General features: G+C 38.2%; 1 protein-coding gene across 1 annotated transcript in view; it reads left to right on the top strand.

Moving 5' to 3' along the window:
* Positions 1-26,180, top strand: part of CUBN (cubilin) — a 259,483-nt gene that overhangs the window by 143,975 nt on the left and 89,328 nt on the right. Inside the window, exons 34-41 of the mRNA XM_044229270.1 lie at positions 1,322-1,432; positions 3,052-3,180; positions 4,201-4,333; positions 15,307-15,512; positions 16,435-16,619; positions 18,292-18,484; positions 20,784-20,981; positions 25,511-25,657. Coding sequence (XP_044085205.1) covers positions 1,322-1,432; positions 3,052-3,180; positions 4,201-4,333; positions 15,307-15,512; positions 16,435-16,619; positions 18,292-18,484; positions 20,784-20,981; positions 25,511-25,657 — 1,302 coding nt within the window. The remainder of the gene's footprint in view (positions 1-1,321; positions 1,433-3,051; positions 3,181-4,200; positions 4,334-15,306; positions 15,513-16,434; positions 16,620-18,291; positions 18,485-20,783; positions 20,982-25,510; positions 25,658-26,180) is intronic.

The raw sequence follows: 26,180 nt of genomic DNA, 5'->3' as shown, positions 1-26,180 counted from the left end.
TAGTAGACACTCAAGTCAGTTGTAAAATGGCCAAATGAATACTAAGAACCACAGACTGAAAAATTGATAACTCAGAGTTTGGGAAAGCAGCGCCATGAACATACTGAACGTCCATCAAAGTGGAAGCTCATTGTAAAATCTGGTCTCTGGTGTATGCAGGTATAAAAAAAAATTCTAGTACGGGCCTGGAAGAAACATTTCATAAGTGCTTACATTATTTTCTTTTAAAAAGTTATAGAATCTTATTTTTTGGCCCAGTAATAACCTGGTAGAAAGTGTTAATGTCCACACTTTCAAGACAGGGAAAATGAGGGGACCCCAAAGGACTTGGAGCAAAATGCCTTGCCCAGAGGGTGACCCTGGGGTCTCATGAATCCTGTTTCAGAGGAGGCCTGCCTTTCCTTGAGTTGTTCAGGAAATATTTATGATTTCAGACATCATGTAGGAAAGGCATTCCTTTGCTCTCTAATTACAGTGACCTTTGTGACAATAAGCAAATCACTTAAGCTAATGAGACCCCATTAGCTCATCTAAAAAATGAAGAATTTGACGGAAATATTCTCTACCAGTCCTTCTGGGGATGTTAAGAGTTAACAAAAGAATGTCTTTATTGACATGCATATGATCTGGGGGTTGGTGAAGTAATCCTTAGCCTAAGAAAGTTGCCAGAAACTAAGCCTCCAATAAAGAAGCCCCCCACCTTTGCATGTAAGGATAATTTCTAATGAGTTGTAAAGCATTGAGATGAAAGATCTCACTGGTTCAAAGACATTAATAGGGAACGATCCTATTCGGAAGATTAGGGATCCTGGAAGAATAGCAAAAAAAAAAAAAAAAAAAAATACACCCAGGCACTTACCACTCTGCAAGGAATTCAAAGCTTTCTTTATAAAAGACTCCAAACCTCTAGGGCCCCTGGCTTTGGCCTTCAAGTGAAATGAAGAGATCCAGGCACGGCATGCCTGGGCGTTCAGAGGGCCTCATTTACAAGTCAGCAAACGAATCTATTGAGAAAAAAACGCTTCCTAGAAGAACCCAGCAATGTCTGATTTTAGAAAAGGTGTTAAGAAAGGTGTAAGTGTCCAACAAGACACTCCCCGTGGTCTCCGTGGAAGCAACATCCCCAAGGGCCCTCTTATTTACCACTATCAGCATTTCCGACTCTACAGGCATTTTCAAAAAACTTGACTCTTCAGAGGAACCAAAGGCAATGATGCTTCCCTGCCGGAGAACCCGCACCATGAATGATTTGAGGTAAAATCTCTCTTCCTGGAGGTTTTGTTTGCCTGTACTTTACTCGTCTCCTCTCCTTTTCCTGCAGTCAACCACATCACGCTCTCCTTTGACCACTTCCAACTCGAAAGCAGCACAACGTGTTCACAAGACTTTGTAGACATTTTGGACGGCGATCGCGATGACGCACCCCTCCGAGGTATGCGGTGCTCGCTCCTTGGCATCTGTGGCCCTGGCTGGGTTTCATTTATAGACTGACATGTGCATAAGGCTGTCGTTCAAGGTTAGAGCATGTCCAGTAGAGACCCAGGGCCGTATAAGCCAAGTAAAAATAATCAGAGGGTAGGAAAGCAGGATTTTTTTTTTTTTTTTTTTTTTTAGGAAAGCAGGATTTAATGTGGGGTTCGAGAAACACAGCTTGTCCATCTTCAAGGACATGAATGGTTTATGTATTTGTCTTTTAATTTAATTTAAAAGTTGCAGCTGCTTCAGATAGCAGTGAAACGCTGTCCATTCTGGCAATCAGTAACCTTCTGTGAGAAATTTCTTTTACTATATGACCAGTTTTTATATTCAGATTGAGTGCTTCTTCTGGTTTTGTCCTCAGTAGAAGCAATAGAGGACTCAGTGAATGAATTCATGTGTGAATGAATGAATGGATGGATGGAGCAATAAATAAACAAAACAAAACAAAAAATAAAGCAGCAAGCCCATGCACTGGAATTCTGATCGTGGGGTCTGCCCGTAAAATTAAAGATCGCCGCTATCTAGTTTCTGAAATACCTTTAAGTAAAATGCTTTCAGGTTATTTAGACTTCCTTATGCGTGATTCATATTTGAACTTCCTCATACAAGTTTCTTATCCTGCACAAACTCCACCAGAGGAGGGACTTTTGTTTTGCTCTTTGCTTTTTTTTTTTTTAAAAAGATTTTATTTATTTCTTTGATAGGCAGAGATCACAAGTAGGCAGAGAGGCAGGCAGAGAGAGAGGAAGAAGCAGACTCCCCGCTGAGCAGAGAGCCCGATGTGGGGCTCGATCCCAGGACCCTGGGATCATGACCTGAGCCGAAGGCAGCAGCTTAACCCACTGAGCCACCCAGGCGCCCCTGCTCTTTGCTTTATTCCCAAAGCCCAGAACGGTGCCTGAGACAATAATGGGCACTTGAATACTTTTTGGTCCATGCACTTCTGGTTGTATGGCTTGACATACTTATCTGTGAGATCTTGACCAAGGATGAGGGTTTATTATTTAACAAACACTTCCTTAGGCACTTAACCTGTGCTGGGTGCTAGTCCAAGAACTTTATAAATAGTAACCCCATTAACCCTCATACCCTTATGGTAGAGGTTTCGTTATTATTGATAGTCTCTTTTCTCAGTGGGGGAAACTGAGGCACAGAGAACTTAGGTGACTTGTTCCAGGTCCTGCAGCCAGCAAATGGCTGAGCTAGGAGTTGAACCCCTGTATTCTAGCTCCAGCATCCACACTTTTGGGGGGGGCGCTATAATACTCTGCTTTAAGCAGTAGTGCATTTCTTTGTGCGGGACCTAGTGTGCTGGAGACTTGAGCAATAGTTGCCTTTGGAGCCTGGTATCTACATTTTTCTTATCTCCCTCAAATGCTCTTTATCATGTTTATAAATCATCTCTCCTATGCTTGTATTTATAGTGTTACTCTCAGGCATTGTCTTAAACACCCACCCTGATTTAAATTCTCAGAATAGTGATTTCTTCTTCTTGCTTCGTTCTCTCGTGGGTATAAGAAATAACAGCCTGTGCCATGTCATGTCCGTTCTCCTTGCCGTGATCTCATTTAGGCCGCTACTGTGGCACGTCCATGCCCCATCCCATCACTTCCTTCAGCCGCGCTCTGACGCTGAGGTTTGTCTCTGACTCTACGCTGAACGCCGAAGGTTTCCATGCTACGTACGCTGCATCCTCATCAGGTAAGAGCAGGTAGCAGACGCGCCACCAGGTTAAGGGAAACATGGTAGACATCCTTGGTTTGTCGTTTGGGACTGTTACACCTTCAGAATTGGGAGCTCGTCTCCTGAGATCACCTCCGTGACTAACTTTAGTGTCTTCCAATTTAGATTCACCTCCTCGCTGTGAATTCTAACAGTAGTAAACTCTGTACCTCATCTTCCTTTTCCCTTCATCCACTGACGGAGGCTTGGGGTATGTCCACACCTTGGCTTTTGGTGACTCATGCTGCTAGTAGTTGAGCTCTGGAAGGAGGGAGCCCTGGCTCAGATGATCATGGAACGAAGGGTGGTCTCTTTGATCATGTGTCTGTGTAGGCAGCCCCTGACCAACAGTGTCCACTGACATCTCTTACGAGTGGATAGTTGATACTCTCCTACCTCCCTGGCCTTCCCACCTCCCTTGCCTGGGCTCAGGCAAGTCTCGGTGTTGTCACGGACGGCAGGATGGATAGTGATGGTGGCATGTAGGCAGGAGGGGAAAGAGAAGCCCCCAGTGCTGGCTCTGCCAGCCAGGGGTGTGCTCCTGGTCCACTGCTGGCTTCCTTGTTATTAGCAGTTAAAAGCACAGGACATCTAGAAGATTTGTGTGTGCATTTCAGTGTTCTCTTGAGAGGGAAAAGCTGGAATACTGCCTTCTGCTTGAGGCCAGCACTGAAAATGATCCTGGGGAGAAATACTGAATGGTTGTGGGATTAAAATATGCATTTTATTACATGGAGTTGTAGTTCACGGCGAGAAAAGGCTTTTAGAAGAGAAACTACAGAGGTTCCTTCTGATCCTGTGGCTTACAGTTTTCAGTCTTCAGAATCTTTTCCTGATGATATATGACAGGGCTTTTTTTTTTTTTTTCCTTAATTGGAAAAGGAAATAGGATACCCTTGATGCTGCTAACAGCTCCAATTGTGTTCTTTCTCCTTCATCTTACGGTATCTTGCATTTGATCTTTGCTCTGGCACTCACTTTGTCTCTCTTTTCTTCCAGCTTGTGGTGGAACCTTCCACATGGCTGAAGGCATCTTCAACAGCCCTGGCTACCCGGAAGTTTATCCCTCTAATGTGGAATGTGTCTGGAACATTGTCAGTTCCCCTGGCAACCGGCTCCAGCTGTCTTTTATGTAAATCCTTTTTTTTTTTTTTTTTAATGGTGTATTGTTTCAGTGTGAATGAGTCTGCAGGAAGGAAGCATGGTTACTAATAGAACCGACAGCTAACAGCATGTGTGTCCAAGCAACTGTTAGAGAACATGGTGGGAACTTTAGGAAATCTGTTTCCAAATTTCCTCTGTTTAGTCATAGTTTGGGTTATAAATGGCATTAAAATTCTCTTGAGAATGGTTCTAGAGCCCTGCCTATCATTATGAGAAAGATATGCCTATGCTACTGGTACATTAACTTGTGGCATGTTTTTTTCAGAGAACAGGAATTGTGTCTTTTTTTGAATTATACACATTTAGTGTCTTCCAGAGAAATACTAACATTCTTTCTTCCAGCAAAAATCCCCATGATAATGAAGCCTTCCCCTCGCCGCCCCCCCTTCCATATCCCTAACCCCAGTCCACCTTACCATCTGCTCTACTTGCATAACAATGATTTTGGAAGTTTTTAGGAGCTTAATGGTTGGTTTGTAAAATCACTGGTCTGTTCCTAATTGAACTGTAAGAATTTTTGAATATGGTCTCTGGATATGGAAGCAGTAGTAGAAACCTGACACGTTCAGAGTGGTCTAGAATAAATATTAACAACAATAATGTGTTTTTTTGAAAAGTAGGTAGTGAAAAGCATGTGGTAAATGACATGAGCCTTTCTGATCAATCAGTGGAGAGGTTGCCTGAGACACTTAACAAATATGGAGTGAAATGATTTTGGTATTTAAGTTGCCATTTTAAGATAAAAGTTACTTATTATAGCAAATCCCATATTGTTGGGCTTCATTTTGGATTCCAATTCCGTGTTTGAAGGAATAGAATAAATAACTTATAACCACTGAGAGAAGAAGAATATTTTGAGGACACTGGCCCGTTTATTCAAAAAAAAGGTCTTGCTCCTTCTCCTAGACATGCCATTCTGTGCATCAGGAAAGGATTTTATTTTTATTTATTTACCTAAGAAAGGATTTTACAAATGAAAGAATAGCCCCATTCGCGGACAACGTTCAAAAATGTGAAGTTGATTTCTTTCAGTCTATCAATCAGACGGTGCCTCTTCAGGGTACAAGTGGCATTGTGTGAACACAAAGACACCCTCTGAGTGCCTGAGAGGCAAGGAGAGGTTAAGCTGCCACATGGGAAAAGTTTCTGTTTGCCCTTGTCTTTACTAAAAGCTCAAAGTTCTATATGGGAAGAAATCTGTGCATGTAAGTTTTACCTGATATAAATGTCTTCCTTTATCCAACCGATATTTTTATTCACACAGTCAGCACATTGGTGATGAAGTTCTCCAACCTAGGTGAGGTTTGGTGGGGTGAGGTTTGGAGCGGATGGCTAAAGAAAGAATTCTTAAGACGTCTCTGGTGCAAAAAGGTGGTTTATTAGAGCACGGGGACAGGACCTGTGGGCAGGCAGAGATGTGGCTGCCCAGGGTCTGTGAGGAGTGGCTGGTTATATACACAGGAGTTGGATAGGTGAGGACAAAGGGGTGTTCAGAAGGGCCATTGGGGTAAAGAAGACTGTCAGGATATTGAAGGCCTGGTTACTATCAAGCCAAGGCCGCTTTCCCTCTAATGAGGCACTAACATAAAGACAATTGGGAGTCTCCTGGTGGAATGTGACATTCCTGCTATCAAGCGGTCCTTGTTAATGAGATTTAGGTTTAGAAGAAATTTAACTTTATTTACTTTTCCTTCTACCTCCGCCTCCTTCAGTTTTTTATAGAGGGGAGAGTGAACTTAGGGCTTGAGGAACTGAGTTATGTGTCTTTGGAAATTGGGCTATTGATAAGGTAACTTCTTTGTTGTAAATCTTAAGGACATTTGCACACCAAGGGAGACTCCTGCCTTGCAGGACTGTGATCTCTGCAAGTTAACTATTTGTTTTCCTTCTAGGGTAGTCAGGGGTGCCTGAGGAATGTGACACGTATTACTGAGGGGAGCGGGTGGAGAGGAGGTGCAAGGCTCCAGCCCCTGCTCCATCCTCAGCCAGCCTCCTCCTCCCTCATCATTGGTGCCGACAGACTGACAGACTATGTGTGTTGGCATTTTCCGCACATGACACTCCCAGGCCAGATGCTTTATATATAAAGATGACTAAAACAGGATTATTGTTCTTTTTTTTTTTTTTTAATTTATTTGACAGACAGAGATCACAAGTAGGCAGAGAGGCAGGCAGAGAGAGGAAGGAAAGCAGACTCCCTGCTGGGCAGAGAGCCTGATGTGGGGCTCGATCCCAGGACCCTGAGATCATGACCTGAGCCGAAAGCAGAGGCTTTAATCCACTGAGCCACCCGGGTGCCCCCAGGATTATTGTTCTTATGAAAAAGTGCAAAGTCCTTCATGTGGCTTACTGAGCCTCATAATTGCCAAATAACAAGGCTTCTTTCTTGGTCTTTTCCCTTTTAGTCTCTACCACATTCACATTGTTGATGAATCTGATGTTCAGTGGGTGACAGGAGCGGGAACAGGTACAGGGAATGTTTAAGACAGACATCCCATTTCTTGACGAGTTATGGATATCTTAGTGCCAAGAAGCTGTCTATTTGAAACCTAAAGAGATTCATTCCATCTATAGGAGATGATCATATACATTTAAGGGCCAACATTAGAGTTTAGGATACTGGATGTAAAACATACAGCACAAGGTTGATGCATACCAGATGGTCAGTGAATGGTAAATTATCTCACTCTGCTCTTTCTAAAATATCTTAGAAACAGAGTGGCAGTTCATGGTTAAATCCAAATGGGTGATGCTGAGCTCTTTCTAGAAGATAGGAGATAACCACAAAAAGTTAGTTTCATTCATTTTACTGCTTAATGGACCCTAAATCCTAAATATTATATAGACAAATCTTAACAACTCAGCTTTTTCCTTTCTTGTCCATAAGAAGTTAACTTTGATATTTTGTGTTACTTGCTTGACTTTTATTTTTAAAATAAATTTTGTAGAAAGCAAGATGATGCTCTTTATGTAGAGGATAATGAGAAGGGCTTTATGGCAAGGTCTGTGAGTTATTTCTGCCCTGGTCTAAACTGTATCCAGATGGGTGCTTGGAAACATTCCCCTGAGTTGTATGAGAAGCATATGGAATACGTCAAGTTCGAAACCACGGGGCTTGGACTGTGGACGCTGTGGTGAAATTGAATAAGGAGAAAAACTGGAAAAATTATGGTTGAATCTGTAACAAAAAGGAGGGGGAGAGAAATAGAATCTAAAAAGGAGTTTTTTATAAAATAGATATTCAAAGGGATTAACAGAAAATATATTTTATGCTTGCAGAGTACTTTTCAAAAGTGATTGATCTTGGTTCAAGAATCAAAATGAGATAATGAGAAACAGTGATTGTACTATTTTTGTTCCACATCATATTTTTACTAACAGATCTCAGCCAAAGTATTTGGAAAGAGGGTAGATTTGCTTATAAAATGTACTGGCCTAAAACAAAGGCTTCCAAGAAAACAATAAGCTTTTTAAAAAGTCTAATTTGATGCTTGTATCATCCTACCCTCATTTCTTTTTTTTTTTTCTTTTTTTTTTTTTAAAGATTTTATTTATTTATCAGAGAGAGAGAGGGGTAGAGAGCGAGCATAGGTAGACAGAATGGCAGGCAGAGGCAGAGGGAGAAGCAGGCTCCCCGCCGAGCAAGGAGCCCGATGTGGGACTCGATCCCAGGACGCTGGGATCATGACCTGAGCCGAAGGCAGCTGCTTAACCAACTGAGCCACCCAGGGGTCATCCTACCCTCATTTCTAATAAAATGTCTTTTCTGTGATTTGTCACTGGATTATACAGTGTGGTACTCAAACAGAAAAGACCTTCACTTAGTAATATTCTGGACCATTGGATCAAACTTAAATGTACATATTGATCATGTGGAATCTCGCTAAACCCTACATTCCGGTTTAGTTGGTTGGTGGGTCCTGATTCTTCATTTAAACAAGTTCCACAGGACCATGTATTATACTTTGAGAAGAAAGTTTAGATTTGATTTCCTGTAAATCACTTGCAGAGCAAATGATCTCTCTTTCTTCCCTTCCTACTTTCTGAGAAACAGCAACAAACCAAAACAAAACAACTTTAGCATATTTCACTTTATTGATAATGTTATGGATAATGAAACATCCTGAATTTAAGTGCTAAACGTGGCAGTCATCCTAAAGATGGATTCAGAACAATTGCTTGTCAGAAATGGTTGTTCAGGGACCCCTGGGTGGCTCAGTGGGTTAAGCCGCTGCCTTTGGCTCAGGTCATGATCCTTGGGTCCTGGGATTGAGTCCCACATCGGGCTCCTTGTTCAGTGGGGAGTCTGCTTCTCTCTTTGCCTCTGCCTGCCACTCTGCCTGCTTGTGTACTCTCTCTCTCTGACAAATAAATAAATAAAATCTTTAATAAAAAAAAAAGAAAGAAGGAAAAGAAATGGTTGTTGACAGAAAGTTTGTCTTATAACGAGTAAATTGTTAAGGAAGATAATGAGGGTAAGGACAAATGGGTAGTCTGCTTAGCTTGACGTGGATTTTTTCCTGATTTCTTCTGCGACTCAGTTTCTGATCATAGCTTGCTGCTAAACCTGTGTCTAAAATATCGATACAAATGATCTATATTGTAGTAACTCAGCTTGATGGAATCATGAGAGCCACAGACTCACTGTCTGGCTAGAGACCTACCAGTGCTAGTATCTGGCCTGAGAAGCAAGGATAGAGCAAGTCTGACTTGTTTGGTCCAGCCCTCTGATTGGCAGTGAATGCTTGGAGGTGTGCCTGATATGTTCGTCCCATAAAAGGGCTTGAGGTACCAGAACCTCCAAGTCGGTGGTCTGTCATCCTAATCCATTAGCTGAGATGGAGCCCCAGGAGAGCACTCTACTTACTGTCATGTGAAATCTTGCAAAACACAATGTTGAACATTGACTGAAATATACACACAGTAGAGAAGTGAAACATTTTCTATTCTTGAGACATTTTCCCTCCTTTCTGACAGTTTCTTCTCTATAGTCTTTCCAGGTCATTCTTTCTTCTTTTTATCTTGTCTTGCCTCTTCTCAGCAAAAACTCCTTTCAATTACCTGAAAAAAGAATAATTTGTATATACTTTCTCTACATTTTTTTATCCATTACATTACCTTTTTCTTTAAAAATTAATTTTAAATTAATAAAATGTTACAGGGCAGTGAAAGCCCCCCTTACTTGTTCATCACGGAATTAACTTGTATCTTGAATTGTATGTGTATCTCTTCTGTACATGTTTTTATAATTTTACTATATATGCTATATGATATGTGTATAATAATATGTGTAGGAACTATATCTATATCTGTATATCTATATATCTCCATACACTACATAGTATTGCTTTCTGTAAATGGAGTCATACTTATGGATTGGACAGGAATTACATTGAATTTATACATTCATTTTTTTCCATTTTATTTTTTTTTTCAGTTTTCCAAAATTCGTTGTTTATGTACCACACCCAGTGCTCCATGCAATACGTGCCCTCCCTAATACCCACCACCAGCCTCACCCAACCCCCGCCCCCTCCCCTCCAACACCCTCAGGAGAAGTGATGGGGTAAATCAGAAGGGGAGACAAACTATAGATTCATTTTTAGAAGGGTCTTTATTTGCTCTTCATATTCTTGAATTTGGAATATCTCTGCATTCCCTTTTGTCTTCTTTTATGTCATTTGTTAAACTTTCACCTTTTAAAAATATAGGTCTTATAGCCAGACACCTTTTTTTGATTGCTGCTATTGAAAATGGCATCCATTTTAAACTTATAGATATAACCGAGTCACTTTACCAAAAATAACACGTTCCTTAAATCATTTTTTCCTCTGATCACTACCTCATTACATAACTGCTTATTATCTATCTTTACTTCTTGAATAGAAGGTCCCCAAAGGGAGGAACATTCTCTATGTTCTTCATTGTCCTACCCCCAACCCCCATGATAGTATAGGGCAATATGGAAGAGAGTAAAAATTGTTAGGGCGCCTGGGTGGCTCAGTTGGTTAAACAACTGCCTTCGGCTCAGGTCATGATTCCTCGAGTCCTGGGATCGAGTCCTGCATCGGGCTCCTAGTTCCATGGGGAGTCTGCTTCTACTTCTGACCTTCTCCCCTCTCATGCTCTTTCTCACCGTCTCTCTGGCAAATAAATTTTAAAAAATTAAAAAAAAAGAGAGAGAGTAAAAATTGTTGAGTAAATGTTGACTAAGTTGCAGTTTCTAAATTTTTATTTGCAGGTAAAAGGAAACCTTATTGATTTTTGTATATCTTATCCAGCAGCCATTGTATTCTCTAGAATGACAAAGATTTTTTTTTCCCCTTTTCTACTGCTGTATCTTGAGTGCCTAGAAGAGGACCTGACACATTAAAGTGCACAATAAATATTTATCAATGAATGAAACTTCCTGAATATTAATTTACGGGTCTTCTTTTCCAGTCTTTACAAATATTCCTCTTTTTCTTGTCTTGTTTCCCTGGAAAATGCTTCAGTGTAATGTGGAACCAAGTGATGACAGCAGCTCCCTGTATTGTTTCTGATTCAAAGGAAATGTTTTAAAATTTTTACCTCTGTCTGCTGTTGGTGTTTGGTAGGCGTTTCTCATCCCATTAAGAAAATTTCCTTCTATTATTAATTTTCTAAGAACATCTATGATGAGGGGATGTTGGGTCTTATCAACTGCCTTTTCTGCAGTTGTCATTGATTCTCTCAGTATATTTTGCATCTATCTTTGTTAGATACGTGTGCATGTGCGTGTGTGTTTTGAATTTTCTTTTTGATCTTCTATCCTTAAAGCTTTTTTTTTTTTTTGTGGTATTTTTTTTTCTTTTTTCCAATTTATTTATTTTCAGAAAAACAGTATTCATTATTTTTTCACCACACCCAGTGCTCCATGCAAGCTGTGCCCTCTATAATACCCACCACCTGGTACCCCAACCTCCCACCCCCCCGCCACTTCAAACCCCTCAGATTGTTTTTCAGAGTCCATAGTCTCTCATGGTTCATCTTCCTTAAAGCTTTGATTAGACTTATATATTTTACAAATTGATGGATCCATTTTGCTTAAATTTTACTTGGGATTTCTCATCTATATTGTTAAGTTAGGTTGATCAGCACTTTTCTTTCTTTGACTTCCCTTTACTGGCTTTGCTCTCAAGATTATACTAACCTCAAGAGGCTGGAGACTCAGACTCACCCTCTTTTATTCTTTGTTACTCTTTGCATTAGATTGAGCTTGGGTCATTGGTTCATTAAAGCTTTGGTAGAGTTCCCCTATGAAATCATCGGGGCTCATTATTTTGGTTTTATGTTATCTGTGCACAGCTTTAAGTACTGATTTTTGTTTGATTTAATGGAAATTTTTAGGGTTTTCATTTTTTTCTTCAGCTCATTGTATTATATTTTTATAGAAAACTAAGAGTTCAAATTTGTTAGCATACATTTTTTAATGGACATGATTAAAATTTAAAATTTGTTAATGAATCTGAAATTAAGTCCTTTTCTTATTAGTTATATTGCTCAGTTAAGCTTTCTTTTACTACTGATCAGTTTTATCAGCAGTTTATTCTTTATTAATCTTGTCAAAGTAATAGATTTTGATATTTTTTGTCTCTTCTAGTACATTCTACATTTCTATTTCATTAATTTCAGATATTGTCTTGCTGTTTCTTCACTTTCTTTCTTTTTTTTTTTTTCTGCTTTGTTTTTCTAACTTTGGGGGTTAGACACCTAGCTCATTTTTCTTAATCTTTTCTTTTATAAGCATTTAAAGCTGTTAATTTCCCTCTAAATATTGCTTTGACTGCACTTTTACATTTTAAAATATATTTTTAAGGAATTTATTTATTTATGATAAAGAGAGAGAGAGAACATGAGAGAGCACAAGTAGGGGAAGTGGCAGGTGGAGGGAGGAGCAGTCTCCCTGCTGAGCAAGGAGCCCTATGCCGGACTCCATCCCAGGTCCTGGGATCATGATCTGAATTGAAGGTAGACACTTAACTGACTGAGCCACCCAGGCATACCACTCTATAAAGTGCTTTCATTCTCATTCAGTCCTAAATATATTCTAATTTCCATTATGATTTCTTATTTAACACATGGTTTATATGGAAAGACATTTTGTTTCAATATTATGGCACCTTTTGTAATCTCTTTGTTACTCTATTCTAGTTTTATTCTATAGTGGTCAGAGAACATGGTTTTTGATACTTTTAATATTTTCTGAGACTTAATTTGTGGTCAGCAACATTGGTACATTTTTATATGTGTTAAAGGGGAACATGAAAATTTCAGAATAATTGTAGAGAATTTGTAAATTCAAATTACTTTGTGTTACAGAAAGCTTGTTATTGTTTTGTTTTTGCTATTATTGTAATTCATACATTTCCATCTTCTGGAAATCACAAAAATCATCTGTTTTATTCCTTAGTATGTTTGAAAAAGTATTCTATAGTGGAATATCAGAAACTGCTCATTCAAAAGTGACTAATTTTTTTAAACTACCAAATGCTATAGCCCATTTTTAGACTCAAACCCATGTATCATTTGACAGTCATCATCACTCTGTATCACCCGCTTTCATTTTCTTTCTTGGCTTTTATGACATGACATTGAACTTGTTTTTATCCTCTTTTTCACACTTACTCCTGTGTTTACTGTTTCCTCTTCCTCTTAATATACTCAAAATGTAGGTGTTCCCCTAAGCTTCTGCTGTCATCTCTGTTCTCTCATTCTTTCTTTCTATTAATTACCTCCCAAATATTCATTTCTAAACTAGTCTAGCCATGCTTTCAGCTCTTACCATATACACACAGGTGATTTCCAAGTTCAGCCCCAGAGTCTCTTTTGAAATCCAAACTACATATTAGCTCTAACAGAGAGCTCCACTTTGGTAATACACCATTATGTTAGATTCAATATATCTAAAAACAAGAATATATCTTTATGCTCATCCCAGTTATTATACTGTTATGATATATTGCCATTATATATTATTGCAGGATAATTTTCTCAAGCAGATCTGTGGTGATCTAATTTTACCACTCAAAACTCAAGTGTTTTTTTTTAATATGGTAAAAAATAAGTAAAATGCTATTTTTTGTTATGTATCTTTTACCATATAAAAATAGCATTTCACTTATTTTTATGTACACAATTCAGTAGCATTATATACATTTACAATGCTGTGCAACCATCATTACTGTCCTTTTCTTTATTTCTCTCAGGTAATTACCTCAAATAACTTCTGGGCCATTAATTGGATGTGTATTTAATTTCATAAGAAACTACCAAATAATTATTCAAAATGGTCCCATGAGTATACATTCCCACCAGAAATATATGCGACTTCTAGTTGTTGTGCATGCATGCTGGCCAACATTTGATCTTGTCAGTCTTTTTTATTTTAGCCATTCTGATGGGCATGAAATGATAACTTACAGTGGTATTTACTATACATTGTTCTGATGCATAATGACACAGAGTACTTTGGACTTTCTCACTGGCTATTCACTGAACTTCTTTAAAGGGTCTCTTCAAACTTTTTGTCATTATTAATTTGGTTATTTGTTTTTTCATAGTTTATTTATAAGAATTCCTTTTATATTCCAGATACGAGTCCCTTATTAGATATATGCCTTATAATTATCTCCTCATCTCCCCCTGCACAGTCTGAAACTTGCCTATTCATTTTCTTAGTCATGTCTTTAATGAGGAGAAATTTTAATTTTTGATGAAGTCAAATTTATTAATTTTTTTAATCTTATGGTTAATGCCTTTTGCATTCAATCTAAGAAATATTTGCCTTCCCCAAGGTTGTAAAGATTCTGCTTTCTTCTAAGAGCTTTATGTTTCTAGCTCTTATGTTTACATCTGTAAGGAATATTAAATTATTTTCTATTTATGGAGAGAGGCAGATGTTGAGGGTTTTTTTTTTTTTCCTCCATACTGATACTCAGTTACTAAAATACCACCTGTTAGAATGACTTTTCTTTTCCCCATTGAATTATCTTGGCATGTGGATTGGGTTTTATTGAGCATATATATTTAAATATCCAAGTTTATAAAACATTAAGGTCAAGTACTGAAGGCATTCATTTAGCACCTACATGTTTCAGACTCTGTATGTTATTAGTGACAATCATGAAATAGATGTTATTTCCTCTTTCATTCCCTCATGTCATCATAACTACAAAATATAATGCAAGTTGAATAGGCCACATTTTTGGACACTAACCTGTATAATTAAAAATCCCATATTTATTCTGCCTTTTCAGAAATTAAGTACAGATACCTTTGATTGGCACTTAAGGTCTAGCAGAATTAGCCCATCATAGTGCTTCAGCTAGGTTTTCTAATGTTTTCCTAAAGATGCTCAAAGTTCTAACCATACCAGACCTCTCACAAATTTCTAAATATGCCCCACCTGCCTCTGTGTGTGTGTGTGTGTGTGTGTCTGCTTTCATTGACATGCATTTTCTGCTCACCATTTCTGCCTAAATCCAGCTGATGTTTACATTTCCATCTCAAAATAAGTAAATAAATAAATCTCTCCATCAAGCTAGTACTGAGCCTCACAATGAGAGTGATACCTCTGCTTCAAAGTCTTATAACACTTTTAAATCTGAGGACACTTAAGATATTCTGCCTTATAAGATGTATTTTTTCCTGTATTCAAGAATGCCCAATCTTTTCCCCTAGGAAGAAAACCCCTCAAAGACAATGTGTTAATTGTCTTTGTAGCTCTTGAATACAAGACACGTCAATTAATTTGGCTGAAAGAAAATTTTTTATTTGGCTCAAAGATATTGTAGTGAAAGTTAAAGAAAGTTTTATAAGGAACAGTTTAACCCACCAGATGTTTCAGGATAATCCCAAAGTTTATTCTATCAATTTAATCTTCCTAAAACGCTTCTTTATTTTTTTTTTCCTCCGAATTAGAACTTTCCAGTTGGAGGATTCTCAGGACTGTAGTAGAGATTTTGTGGAGGTCCGCGAAGGAAATGCCACCGGTCACTTGGTGGGGCGATACTGTGGAAATGTCCTCCCCCTCAATTATTCAACCATTGTTGGGCATATCCTGTGGATCAGATTTGTCTCTGATGGCTCAGGCAGTGGCACAGGCTTCCAAGCCACATTTACTAAAAGTAAGTTGCTCCTTTTTTATTGCTGTCTTCCAGAAAACATCCTGTGAATTGGGAAGGATAACGAATTTCTTAGTAACCCACAAAGCTAAGAATAATCCTGTACTCTATTCTCCTAGATTTATTGTATTTGAAGAATTACTTGATTTTGAAATGTATTATAAAAACTCAATTATATATGACTGGCCCACTGGGAGCAAGGGAAAGCATTCTCAATGGCTCTAGTATTCTTTTTAAGCTCTAGTTTCTACTTAATATTATGTTAAGCTTCTTGTATGATACTTTTTAGAACCTTCTAGTGCATTGTAGCTCAGGTTTAATATATTGATATCAGCTGTATTTCCTTTGTTCTCATCAACACTATATTCTTCAAATTCAAAGTATTTAGTATTACTTTAGGATCGAAGTCAGTGCTCAGATATAACAGGAATTTATTCTAATAGAATAAAATGTTAAATATTTTTATTTTCTAATTTGACTTTTCCACAATTAGCTATTCCTCATGTGGTTCCAATATGTCAATTTCCCCTTACCAATTATTTTTAAAAAACACATCCCATTCTTTTGTAAAACAAAGTAAAATAGGTAAACAAAAATTGGAGAAGGAGCCTGGTAACACCCTTTCACATGTCCTCAAGTCCCCTGGGGGCTGGGAACCCCTTTTCACTTGGGAAGTTATCTCCTCTTTTCACACCATGCAACCTTCTTAGGAGATGGAATTCTATTCACAAAATCACTGTTCTCCAAGGAATTAATAAATAGTACAGAAACCAAAAGGGAAGCAATATTTCTTTCAGTGTTCAGAATAGAAATCACAGTCAATTAAAAGCCCATCCTTTTCAACACCCCTTGCCTTTTGTTTCTTTCATTTGATTAAAGAGCTGTTCTAAGTACATCTGATTTACTGCTCTGTTTTCCCTCCTAGTATTTGGCAATGATAATATCATGGGAACTCATGGGAGAATTGCCTCTCCCTTATGGCCTGGACGTTACCCCCACAACTCCAATTACCAATGGATAGTAAATGTGAATGCATCTCAAGTTATACATGGTAGAATCTTGGAGATAGACGTTGAAGCAGCACATAGCTGCTATTATGATAAATTAAGGGTGAGTTTCTAAGTACAATCAATGTTTATAAATTTTGATGGATTTCTATTTGCAAAAATAAACCCAAGTTACTGTCTATTCAAGCATTTGTAAATCATATGAAATAGTCTTCCCTAAATCATGATTACCCTTTCTAGGTTAATGATGAAAAGGTAATTCTGGTATTATATTTATTATCTTTGGATTCTGTAAACAAGTTTATTTTAGCATCATTGTAATTTACCTGTTAGGCTTTGTCTATGCATATTTGTATATCTTAGTTAAGTATTTATTATACCTCATATCCCATTTTCTTGTGTATTCTTATGTTAAAAGTTAGAAGAATCATTTTAAAATAGATAAATAATTGTGTTGGTTATTGCCATCAAGACATTGAACACTATTAGATTCTTTATTTTAGCTTTATTCAGGTACGTTTGGCAAATAAATATTGTATGCATATGTATATATATATATATATAAGATGCACAGCTTGATGTTTCAATATATGTATCCATTGTGGAATCATCACCACAATCAAGCTAATTAATGTATCTACCACCTTGCATGGTTGTCATTTGGATTGTGTGTGTGTGTGTGTGTTGGTGTGTGTGTTGAGAATATTTAAGATTTACCTTCTTAGCAAATTTCAAGTATATAATACAGACAGTATTATATATTACAATATTAGCTATAGTCACATTGCTGCACATTAGATCTCCGGAATTATTCATCTTGCATAGCTGAAACTTTGTAACCTTTGACCAACATCTCCCTATTTCCCTCTCTCCCCACCCCCCCTGCAGCCATCATTCTCCTTTCTCCTTCTGTGAGTTTAACTCTTGTATCAGATCCTCAAAGGCCCGGATTCCATTGTATTCATCTTGGGTCTACAGTGCCTCACATAGAATTCAGTACCTAACAGATGCTCAGTACATGTGGGATCATCATTACAGTTTGACAAACTTAGCTAATAAAGTAGCTTCAGTAGAGAAATTTACAACAATTACGATGAACTTGTTCCATTATTTAGAAGATGAAGGGAAGGATAGGAAAGGTGGTTGGATAGCATTCATCCACATGTGCTGAAGAAAAAAAAAAATGTGCTCTATGCCATTTGTTTGTAATGATCAAAATATGTCTCTAAATAGGTAATTTAATGTTTTAAGCCAACTAAAAAATTATTGAGTGCTTTGAATGTATACTGATCCTTTGCAAGCTGTGATTCTTTTGTTGTCATAAATTCTGCTTTCTGTTACCTGTCCACTTTTGTTCAACCTTTCCTCTTTATTCTTGTTTTATTCCTTTCTTTCTAATTCCTTCTTCTGAAGCTCCAAAACATTCAATAAAATCTATTGCTGTGCAACCATCTTGGTTCCTACTTTTCCACCCCCAAATTATTCTGTAAATCAAATAATGAACTATATCACATAGAGCTTCTGCAGTAACACAATTCTGCAGCAAAGATAAAACTATTTTAAAACACCTTAAATTTTTTGCAATCATATTTTATATTTAATGGTGGTTTCTATTTAGACTGATATATAATGTTTATTTATTTTTTCCCATTATGATGAAATTATGATAACATAAGGCAACCTTTCAGTTTTTTTTAATGAAGAAAAATAGAAGTAATTTCCTAAATTCAGTGCTCTATTATCAGTTTTCTTTTTTTTCTCTTTTTTACATGCAGATTTATGATGGCCTTGGCGTTCATTCCCGCCTAATTGGAACTTATTGTGGTACCCAGACCACAACTTTTAGCTCCTCTAGAAATTCTTTGACATTTCAGTTTTCTTCTGACTCTTCAATCACGGGAAAAGGATTCCTTCTGGAGTGGTTTGCAGTGAATGCCTCTGTTGGACCTTTACCTACCATTGCTACAGGTGTGTTTGGTGATAAATGAAATTTTGCTTAGGGGCCGATATGTGTGGGTTAGTCATTCAAACGGTCTACCATAACAAAAGCCAAATACATAAATGACTGAGAAGAATAAGTACAGCTCTAAAGCCCTTCCTCTGTATGTTCAGGTGTTCTTTTAATTTCTTAAAAACTACATTTTCTAAAAACTGTACATTTGCTTTTTAAAAATGCTTGTTTCCCATATTTTTAAATTTTAATTAGAGGTTTGATATCCATGAGGCATTCTAGTTATAATTTCTTTCTTTCTTTCTTTCTTCCTTTCTTCCTTTCTTTCTTTTTTTTGTTTTTTAGTGAGAGAGGGCACACAAGAGGGGTGGAGAGGCAGAAGCAGAGGGAGCATCTTAAGCAGGCTCCACAATCAGTGCCGAGCCAACGTACTCAGCATGGAGTCAGATGAGGGCTGGATCTCATGACCCTGAGATCATGACCTGAACCAAAATCAAGACTCAGACACTTAACTGACTCAGCCACCCAGATGATTCTACTTATAATTTCTAGAAATCCCTTCAGATATCTCTAAATATATGATTTGTAGGTACTTTGTGGGCTCATACACACAAATACACACATACAACATTATGGATCAGCTAGTAGACAGAGTTAATTATATTTCCTCTCTATTTCATTTTAAATGTTCTTTCAGAAATGTTTCACTTTCTCCTTAGTTGGTTGCAAACCTTCATGTTTCATGGTAAAATTAGCTTAATTGTTAAACTTTTATTTTGCTATGTTTAAAACCTCTTTAATCTCCTCAGTAAGCAGTGTTTGGGGAGACTGATTTTTCCTTAATAACTTGTTTAAACAGCTTTGAATGGCTTTTATGGGGTGATGTGGAAGTTTGACAGACATTTCTTGGAGGATATTGTCAGTCCTTGGTATAAGTTGAACCCTGAACAAAATAGGTTTAAAACTACGTGGGATTTAAAATATCCACTTATACGAGGATTTTTTTCAATAAACACAGTCCAGTGCTATAAATGTGTTTTCTCTTCCTTGTGAGTTTCTTTTGTCTAACGTACTTTAGTATTGTAAGAATACAGCATATAATGCACATAACATACAAACAAAATATGTGTTAACTGACTGTTTATGTCATCATAAATGTCTATAGAAGAATTATCCATAATAGTGAAAAAGCACAAACAACCCAAATGTCAAACAGGTCGATAAAATTTAATGCAGTATATCCACACAGTGGAGTACTAGTCAGCCTGAAAACAAGGAAATGAGTGAATAAAGGGAAATGAAGAAAATATTGATGTGATGCCTGATGCAATACAGATGAACCTTAAAACACGACGCTAAGTGAATGAAGCTCGCTACAAAAGCTAATCACATACTGTATGATTATATTTACATGAAATGTAAAGAATAGACAGATCCATAGACAAAGACCAAAAGTCGGTTAGTGGTTCCCATGGACAGGTAGAATGGAAAACAGGCAAGTGATCAGCGGTAATGGGTATAAAGTGTCTTTGGAAATGGTGGTAATGTTCTAAAATGATCACTGAGGGTTACAGAACTTTTTAAATGTATTACAAACCACTGATCTGTATAATTTAAAAGGATAAGTTTTATGAGATCTACAGAATAGTTCAATAAAGCTGCTTTTAAACAGTCAGAAATAATGGCTGTTGTTATACATTTTACCAAATTGAAAATTATTTCAAGGTTGCCCAGATATAAATTACATGGTGAATAGCTATGTTGAAAAAGTGAAGATTGAAATCCTGAAGAAACAGAAATAGCAATAATACAGTTCGTCTACATGGACTAACTTCATGCTCAATAAATAACAGACACCAGCCAATAAATGGGCTGTGTTGCAAAACTATGGTGAAAAAAGCAGAATAAAGTGTGTTTTTCTTACACAAAAAACAAATTAAGGGAAATAATAGCTGTGTGCGTCAGCAGATTTAAGAAAATATTTCTAGGGGCATCTGGGTGGCTCAGTGGGTGAAGCCTCTGCCTTCGTCTTTGGTCATGATCTCGGGGTTTTGGGATCTAGCCCCGCATCAGGCTCTCTGCTTGGCAGGGAGCCTGCTTCCCCCTCTCTCTCTGCCTGTCTCTCTGCCTACTTGTGATCTCTCTTTCTGTCAAATAAATAAATAAAATCTTTAAAAAATATATTTCTAGATTTCTTTGAGAACTCTGTTTTAATTGGTTGTTTCCTCTCAGTTCAGGGCTAACACTTGAAAACCAATGTGCTAGATTCTCTCCCATCAGAGGTATTTGACAGGTGTCATTTTTTCCCTTCGACAGGTGCTTGTGGTGGCTTCCTGAGGACAGGAGATGCGCCTGTCTTTCTCTTCTCCCCAGGCTGGCCTGAAAGCTACAGTAACAACATTGATTGCATGTGGCTTATTCATGCTCCAGATTCGACTGTGGAACTCAACATCCTTTCCCTGGACATAGAAGCTCACAGAACCTGTGACTATGACAAACTTGTGATAAGAGATGGTGAGAAACATTTAAACAAGTGTCAGCCCTAACACATATTTAGTTAACGTTCAATTATGAAAATACCTTTTTGCTGCTTCCATCCATTTTGTATGGAAGTTCCCAGATACTATCGTCAATGAGGGCAACAAATCCTAGAGTTGGCTACAGTTTCTAAAGAATTTAAGGAAAGTATTAAATGGTCTGTCACAAATGAATGCACATACTATATCAGGGACAGCCTTACATTCCTAAAAACAAACAAAAAAGAAAACACTACCCTTGGCTTAAGTAGGAAGTAATGGTCTGAATTTCCAGGTGATGCTGTTGAAAGGCCTTGGAGATAAATTTTGATATTTTATACCTATAGCTTTAAGATCCAAGTGTGGAAAAGTATGTATAATTGCAATATATTCAATTCTCCTTGTCTGCTGAATCTCTGGAGAGAGTAGGCGGCATGAAAGCTAACATTTTTCATGTTTTCTCTGTGCAGGTGTGGTGTTGCTATGCAGTGAGGGATAAGCATAAGGCTAATATGCAACATGTACAAAATTATGCTTCACGGTTCACATTTCAGCCACACCCCAGACCCACTAAAATAGAAACTCTCAGGATGGGTCCTAGATCTGAGATTTTAAAAGCCTTCCAGGTGGAAAAGTAAGGCAGGATTGTGTAAACTGCAGAGTCGGATTCTACCTTGGTTTAAATTATTTATCTTGATTTCTAAGGTCTTTGGCCCCTCCTTGAATGTTGCCCATGTTGCAAATACTTCTCTTGCCTATCCCTTGTCCCTGCCTCCAAGAGGATACTGACGGTCTTTAAAGTTTGAGAACCACTACCTGCCATGATAAAGACTTTAAGACCTCACATGCCTACCTAGAGGGACCATGACTAGGGAGGTGTAAAACTGGAGAACAGAATTAAAGGAGCCATTGCTAAGAAGGAAGGCTCACTATTTTTTAGCTTCCTATCTTTTAAGATATGTGAAAGATATAGAATATTCTATGAATTTCCCAATTGTTAGTTTCTGAAAATTAATGAAAAATGCTTCAGAGTATTTTGTGGACCAAACGTGTTTGCTTTTTGCCCATAGTTTACTCGGTACCCTAGGCTTTTACAAAGTACGGTTAGGAAATGGCCAAGGGTTTTATTTTCCTTTTGTTGAGGCTGGGCCCCAAGACTCAAATAAATCATACAAATAAAATGAGATGATAAATCTTAACTTTCCCCCTTTTCCTATCAACCATCAGCTGTTAGCACATTGCCCAGAGAAGTTATCAACTTTTCTCACATGGAGGCATTCCTGTGGATGTAACTTTCCATGTACTGAAGTGAGTTTGTCCTTGCACACATATTCTGAGTGTTCAGAATCTAGTAGGATCTTTAAAAAAATGTCTTCAGTAGGTAACTCCAGTCATGAAGTAAATTATGGTTACTCTTTTAACATGCACTTTATATTGAGTTGCTTTTTGTTTCACCAATAATTTTTCTTAGAAGCCTGAACCCTGAGAGTTGTTTTCTTCTTCTGGGTGACCTTGCACAGAATGCTGAATGTCTCCAAGTCTGCTTTATTGTCTGTGAAAGAGAGAGCAGTATCTGCTTCTTGAAGTTGTTATATCCAGGAGCATGATACATTCCCTAGCCAAAGTCCTGGCATTTTATATGCGGAATTCAGAATTATTTAATTTGGATTTCAATTTACTTTGCTAGAGACATTTCTAAAATAGTTTTCATCATAAACTGTTTATAGACTGGAAAGTGTCCTTACTGAGACGTAGAGCTTGGGAGCTCAGCAAATTGACTTATACGCCAAAACAATGACAGTGTTTTAAATTGGAGTGTGACCTATCCAAAGAGATTTTTATTCACAACGTGAGTAGGTACTGAATAGGCTTATTAGTTGCCCCTATGTTTCTTTACGTATTCAAGAAGTAGCTTTTGAGTGCCGACTGTAGCGGTTGGTGGGCATTTTGTTCATTTGCACAGTGTGTAGTCTACATTTAGAATGAAATTTCAAGTCCCACTCCAATTGTTTGTTCTTTGTTCAGACAGTTTTTTTGCTTCTGAGGAGCAGAGGCATATCAATCACATTCTGAAGCAAATATCTAAAGCCATTGACCTCAAGCAGTAATATTTACAGACCATTTGTGCCATTGGTCCTTGGTCCCAGGCTGGCTGTGGACTTTTCTTTTTTTTTTTTTTAAGATTTCATTTATTTATTTGACAGAGAGAGAGCACAGTAGGCAGAGAGAGAGAAGGAAGCAGGCTCCCTGCTGAGCAGGGAGCCAGATGCGGGGCTCAATCCCAGGACCCTGAGATCAGGACCTGAGCTGAAGGCAGGGGCTCAACCCACTGAGCCACCCAGGCGCCCCATGGCTGTGGACATTTCTGAGCCACCCCAGAGAGGGCTCTGCAGCCTTCCTAGGAGACCTGAGTCACTCTCCCACCTGCTTATTCATTTTATAGGGCTGTGATGGTTCAGCCATGAATCCATTTTTCCCAGACCACATACCAACAAATTTTACATACCTAAGATTCCCCCAAATTGAGGTTCTGTGATGCTACATTGGCTCTAGAAAAAGTTAAAACAACAACAACAAAAAGAAACAGAAAAAAGAGGAGGAAGAAAAAAAATAATTTTGTTAAAAATCAATAATCCTATTATTTATAGATATAAAATGTAGTTTCTTTGTTATCCTAGAGATATCATTTAATAGCATAGTTTGAGCATCTGGAGTTATTTAGCTAGGGTTTTAAATCCTTGTTGACTTCTATACTCTGTGCCCTTGGGCAAATTATATATCTTCCCAAGACTATTTCCTGTTTACAAAACTGGGATAATAAAAATACCTACCTAATAGTGTTATTATGAATATACAGTCTGATAGCACATGTAAAGCACTCAAAGTGGTAATAATAATTGCTTGATAAATGTCAGCTATTGGTAATCTTGGCCTCCATTTCTACATCTCGAAAACGAGGAGTCTCGATCAGCAAGAGAATCACCAGAGCACCCTAGAGCCTTTACCTTTGATTTTCTCCTCTTCTTAAAGATCACGTTCATCCCTGCTACAACCCGTATGGTAAAGTTGCAGAATGTTCTAGAAATACCTCAGTATTTATTACAGATACTGGGGGGAGAAACAAACCATCATGTGGTTATTGGGTTATCTACCAACTCATTAGTTAAGTAACTTATACATAAATATTTAGAGATGAGCATTGTTTCATCAGACAGTTTGAGGTGAAGTTAGAAAAGAATTAAACATCAATAGACCCTACACTGTCTCACTGAGAGAGAAACTATGCACCTCTGATAAAAAACAACCTATAATAAACTTCAAAATGTTGTGATATAGACAAAGAGTAAGTCAACAAAAACAATTTGAGGTGAAATGTGCAGTAAAATATCACAGCAAAGATAGCAAGTACAGATAAGATAAGATAAGATAGCAAGTTACAGAGAGAAACTTTTGAATTGTGGAAAACACAAAGCTGTCCAGAGGTCAGAAACCCTGTGAAGAATGCCTTTCAAGCATCTCCTCCTACAGCTATGCCATGGCAGTGGTCATCCCAGACAATACCTTGCTTTCTGAAGTAGTGAATAATGAGTGAGTTTTAGGCGGTGATCAATGTCAGAGGGATTCATTTCGCTGGTTGCATTCAAGGGGCAAATTTCTTCATGTCTCATGTTCTATTTTTGGTTTTTATAAGCTTGAAGTCTATTAATTATTTTTCTTAGAGAAGAAAGCCATATATTTTCCCAGCCAGGAATCCAAATATTTTATAATTTCCTTTGCTCCACTCTGATTTTGATTGTGGCTTTTTTTCCAAGTTGCTTATATCCAAGAGCAGTAAAAAGAACTCTGAAGTGACCCAGTTGTCCTCTGATTCTCTCCCTGGAGGGCACACTTGATGAAACTCTTTTCTCATCCTCCACACAGGTGGACGTAAGTGTGTTCTTTTAATTAAAAAAAGGATAAACAACACCAAACAAATGAAAAGTTAAAAAAAAAAAACAAACCACAAAATCACAGTCACAACTAAGAAACCCTCTGGGGCTGAAGAGAGGGTCATAGAAACGTTGCACGCCTCTTGGCAAATGACCTTACAACATTAGTATAGAATCTGAGGCTGAAGAACCAATCTTTTCTCTCCTTTAGATACTTGACCTTCAGCAATCCGACTAATTTAGCTGAATCTCTAACATACACGTCGGCACTGCTCCTCCGTCATTTCCCAGCCCCCATGTACCCTGATTGTGAGTTTTAGTGCTGGGCAGAACTGTAACCCAGTTTTGAGAAAGACAGTGGGGACTGTCAGGAGACTTTAACATAAAGGGTAAAGCAAAAGGTAGGCAGCATGATTAGGAGCTGGAACCAGAATGATGTGGCCCTTGGAGGAGGTCCTTGTATTTGAGAATCTCGTGAACTCCTAGGAAGGGTGATGTTCTGAGAAAAATGTGTGAGCTCCTTTGCACTGCAAAGGAAGGTGGAGAAGATTCTGAAGACATCATATTTTACCACTGACATTTCCTTTCTTTGGCGTAGGAGACAGTAACCTGGCCCCGCAGCTGGCCGTTCTCTGTGGCAGAGAGCTCCCGGGACCCATCCGGTCCACCAGCGAGTACATGTTGCTCCGGCTCACCTCGGACTTCAGTGTAACCGCAGCGGGCTTTAATGCATCCTTTCACAAAAGTAATATGTTCAGGGTTTCTTTATGTCACGTCATGTCCTCTCACTTCATCCTCTCTCTCTCTCTCTTTCCCTAATACCTTCTGCTTATTTTTCACATGGGTCTCGCCCAGCCTCTGGGCTATCCTTTGTCAGCTACTAAGTCTGATCCAAAAACTGTGGCCGAGTGAAACATAGGGATTCCCTGCCTTCAGGTCCCTGGGGGAAGACATCTCCCCCCACCTCCACAATGAGGTGTGTTCCTGGTAGCCTAAGAATGAGATTTTTTTTTAAGATTTTATTTATTTATTTGACAGACAGAGATCACAAGTAGGCAGAGAGGCAGGCAGAGAGAGAGGAGGAAGCAGGCTCCCCGCTGAGCAGAGAGCCTAATGTGGGGCTCGATCCCAGGACCCTGGGATCATGACCTGAGCCAAATGCAGAGGCTTTAACCCACTGAGCCACCAGGGCGCCCCAAGAATGAGATCTTTAAAACAATTCTCCAGCCTAGCTAAGGGCTTCAAATAGAACAGAACCAGACAGCACT

Source organism: Neovison vison, chromosome 12 (genome assembly GCF_020171115.1).
Source record: "Neovison vison isolate M4711 chromosome 12, ASM_NN_V1, whole genome shotgun sequence".
NCBI classification, from domain to species: domain Eukaryota; kingdom Metazoa; phylum Chordata; class Mammalia; order Carnivora; family Mustelidae; genus Neogale; species Neogale vison.
This window is presented reverse-complemented; position numbering and strand designations above follow the sequence as displayed.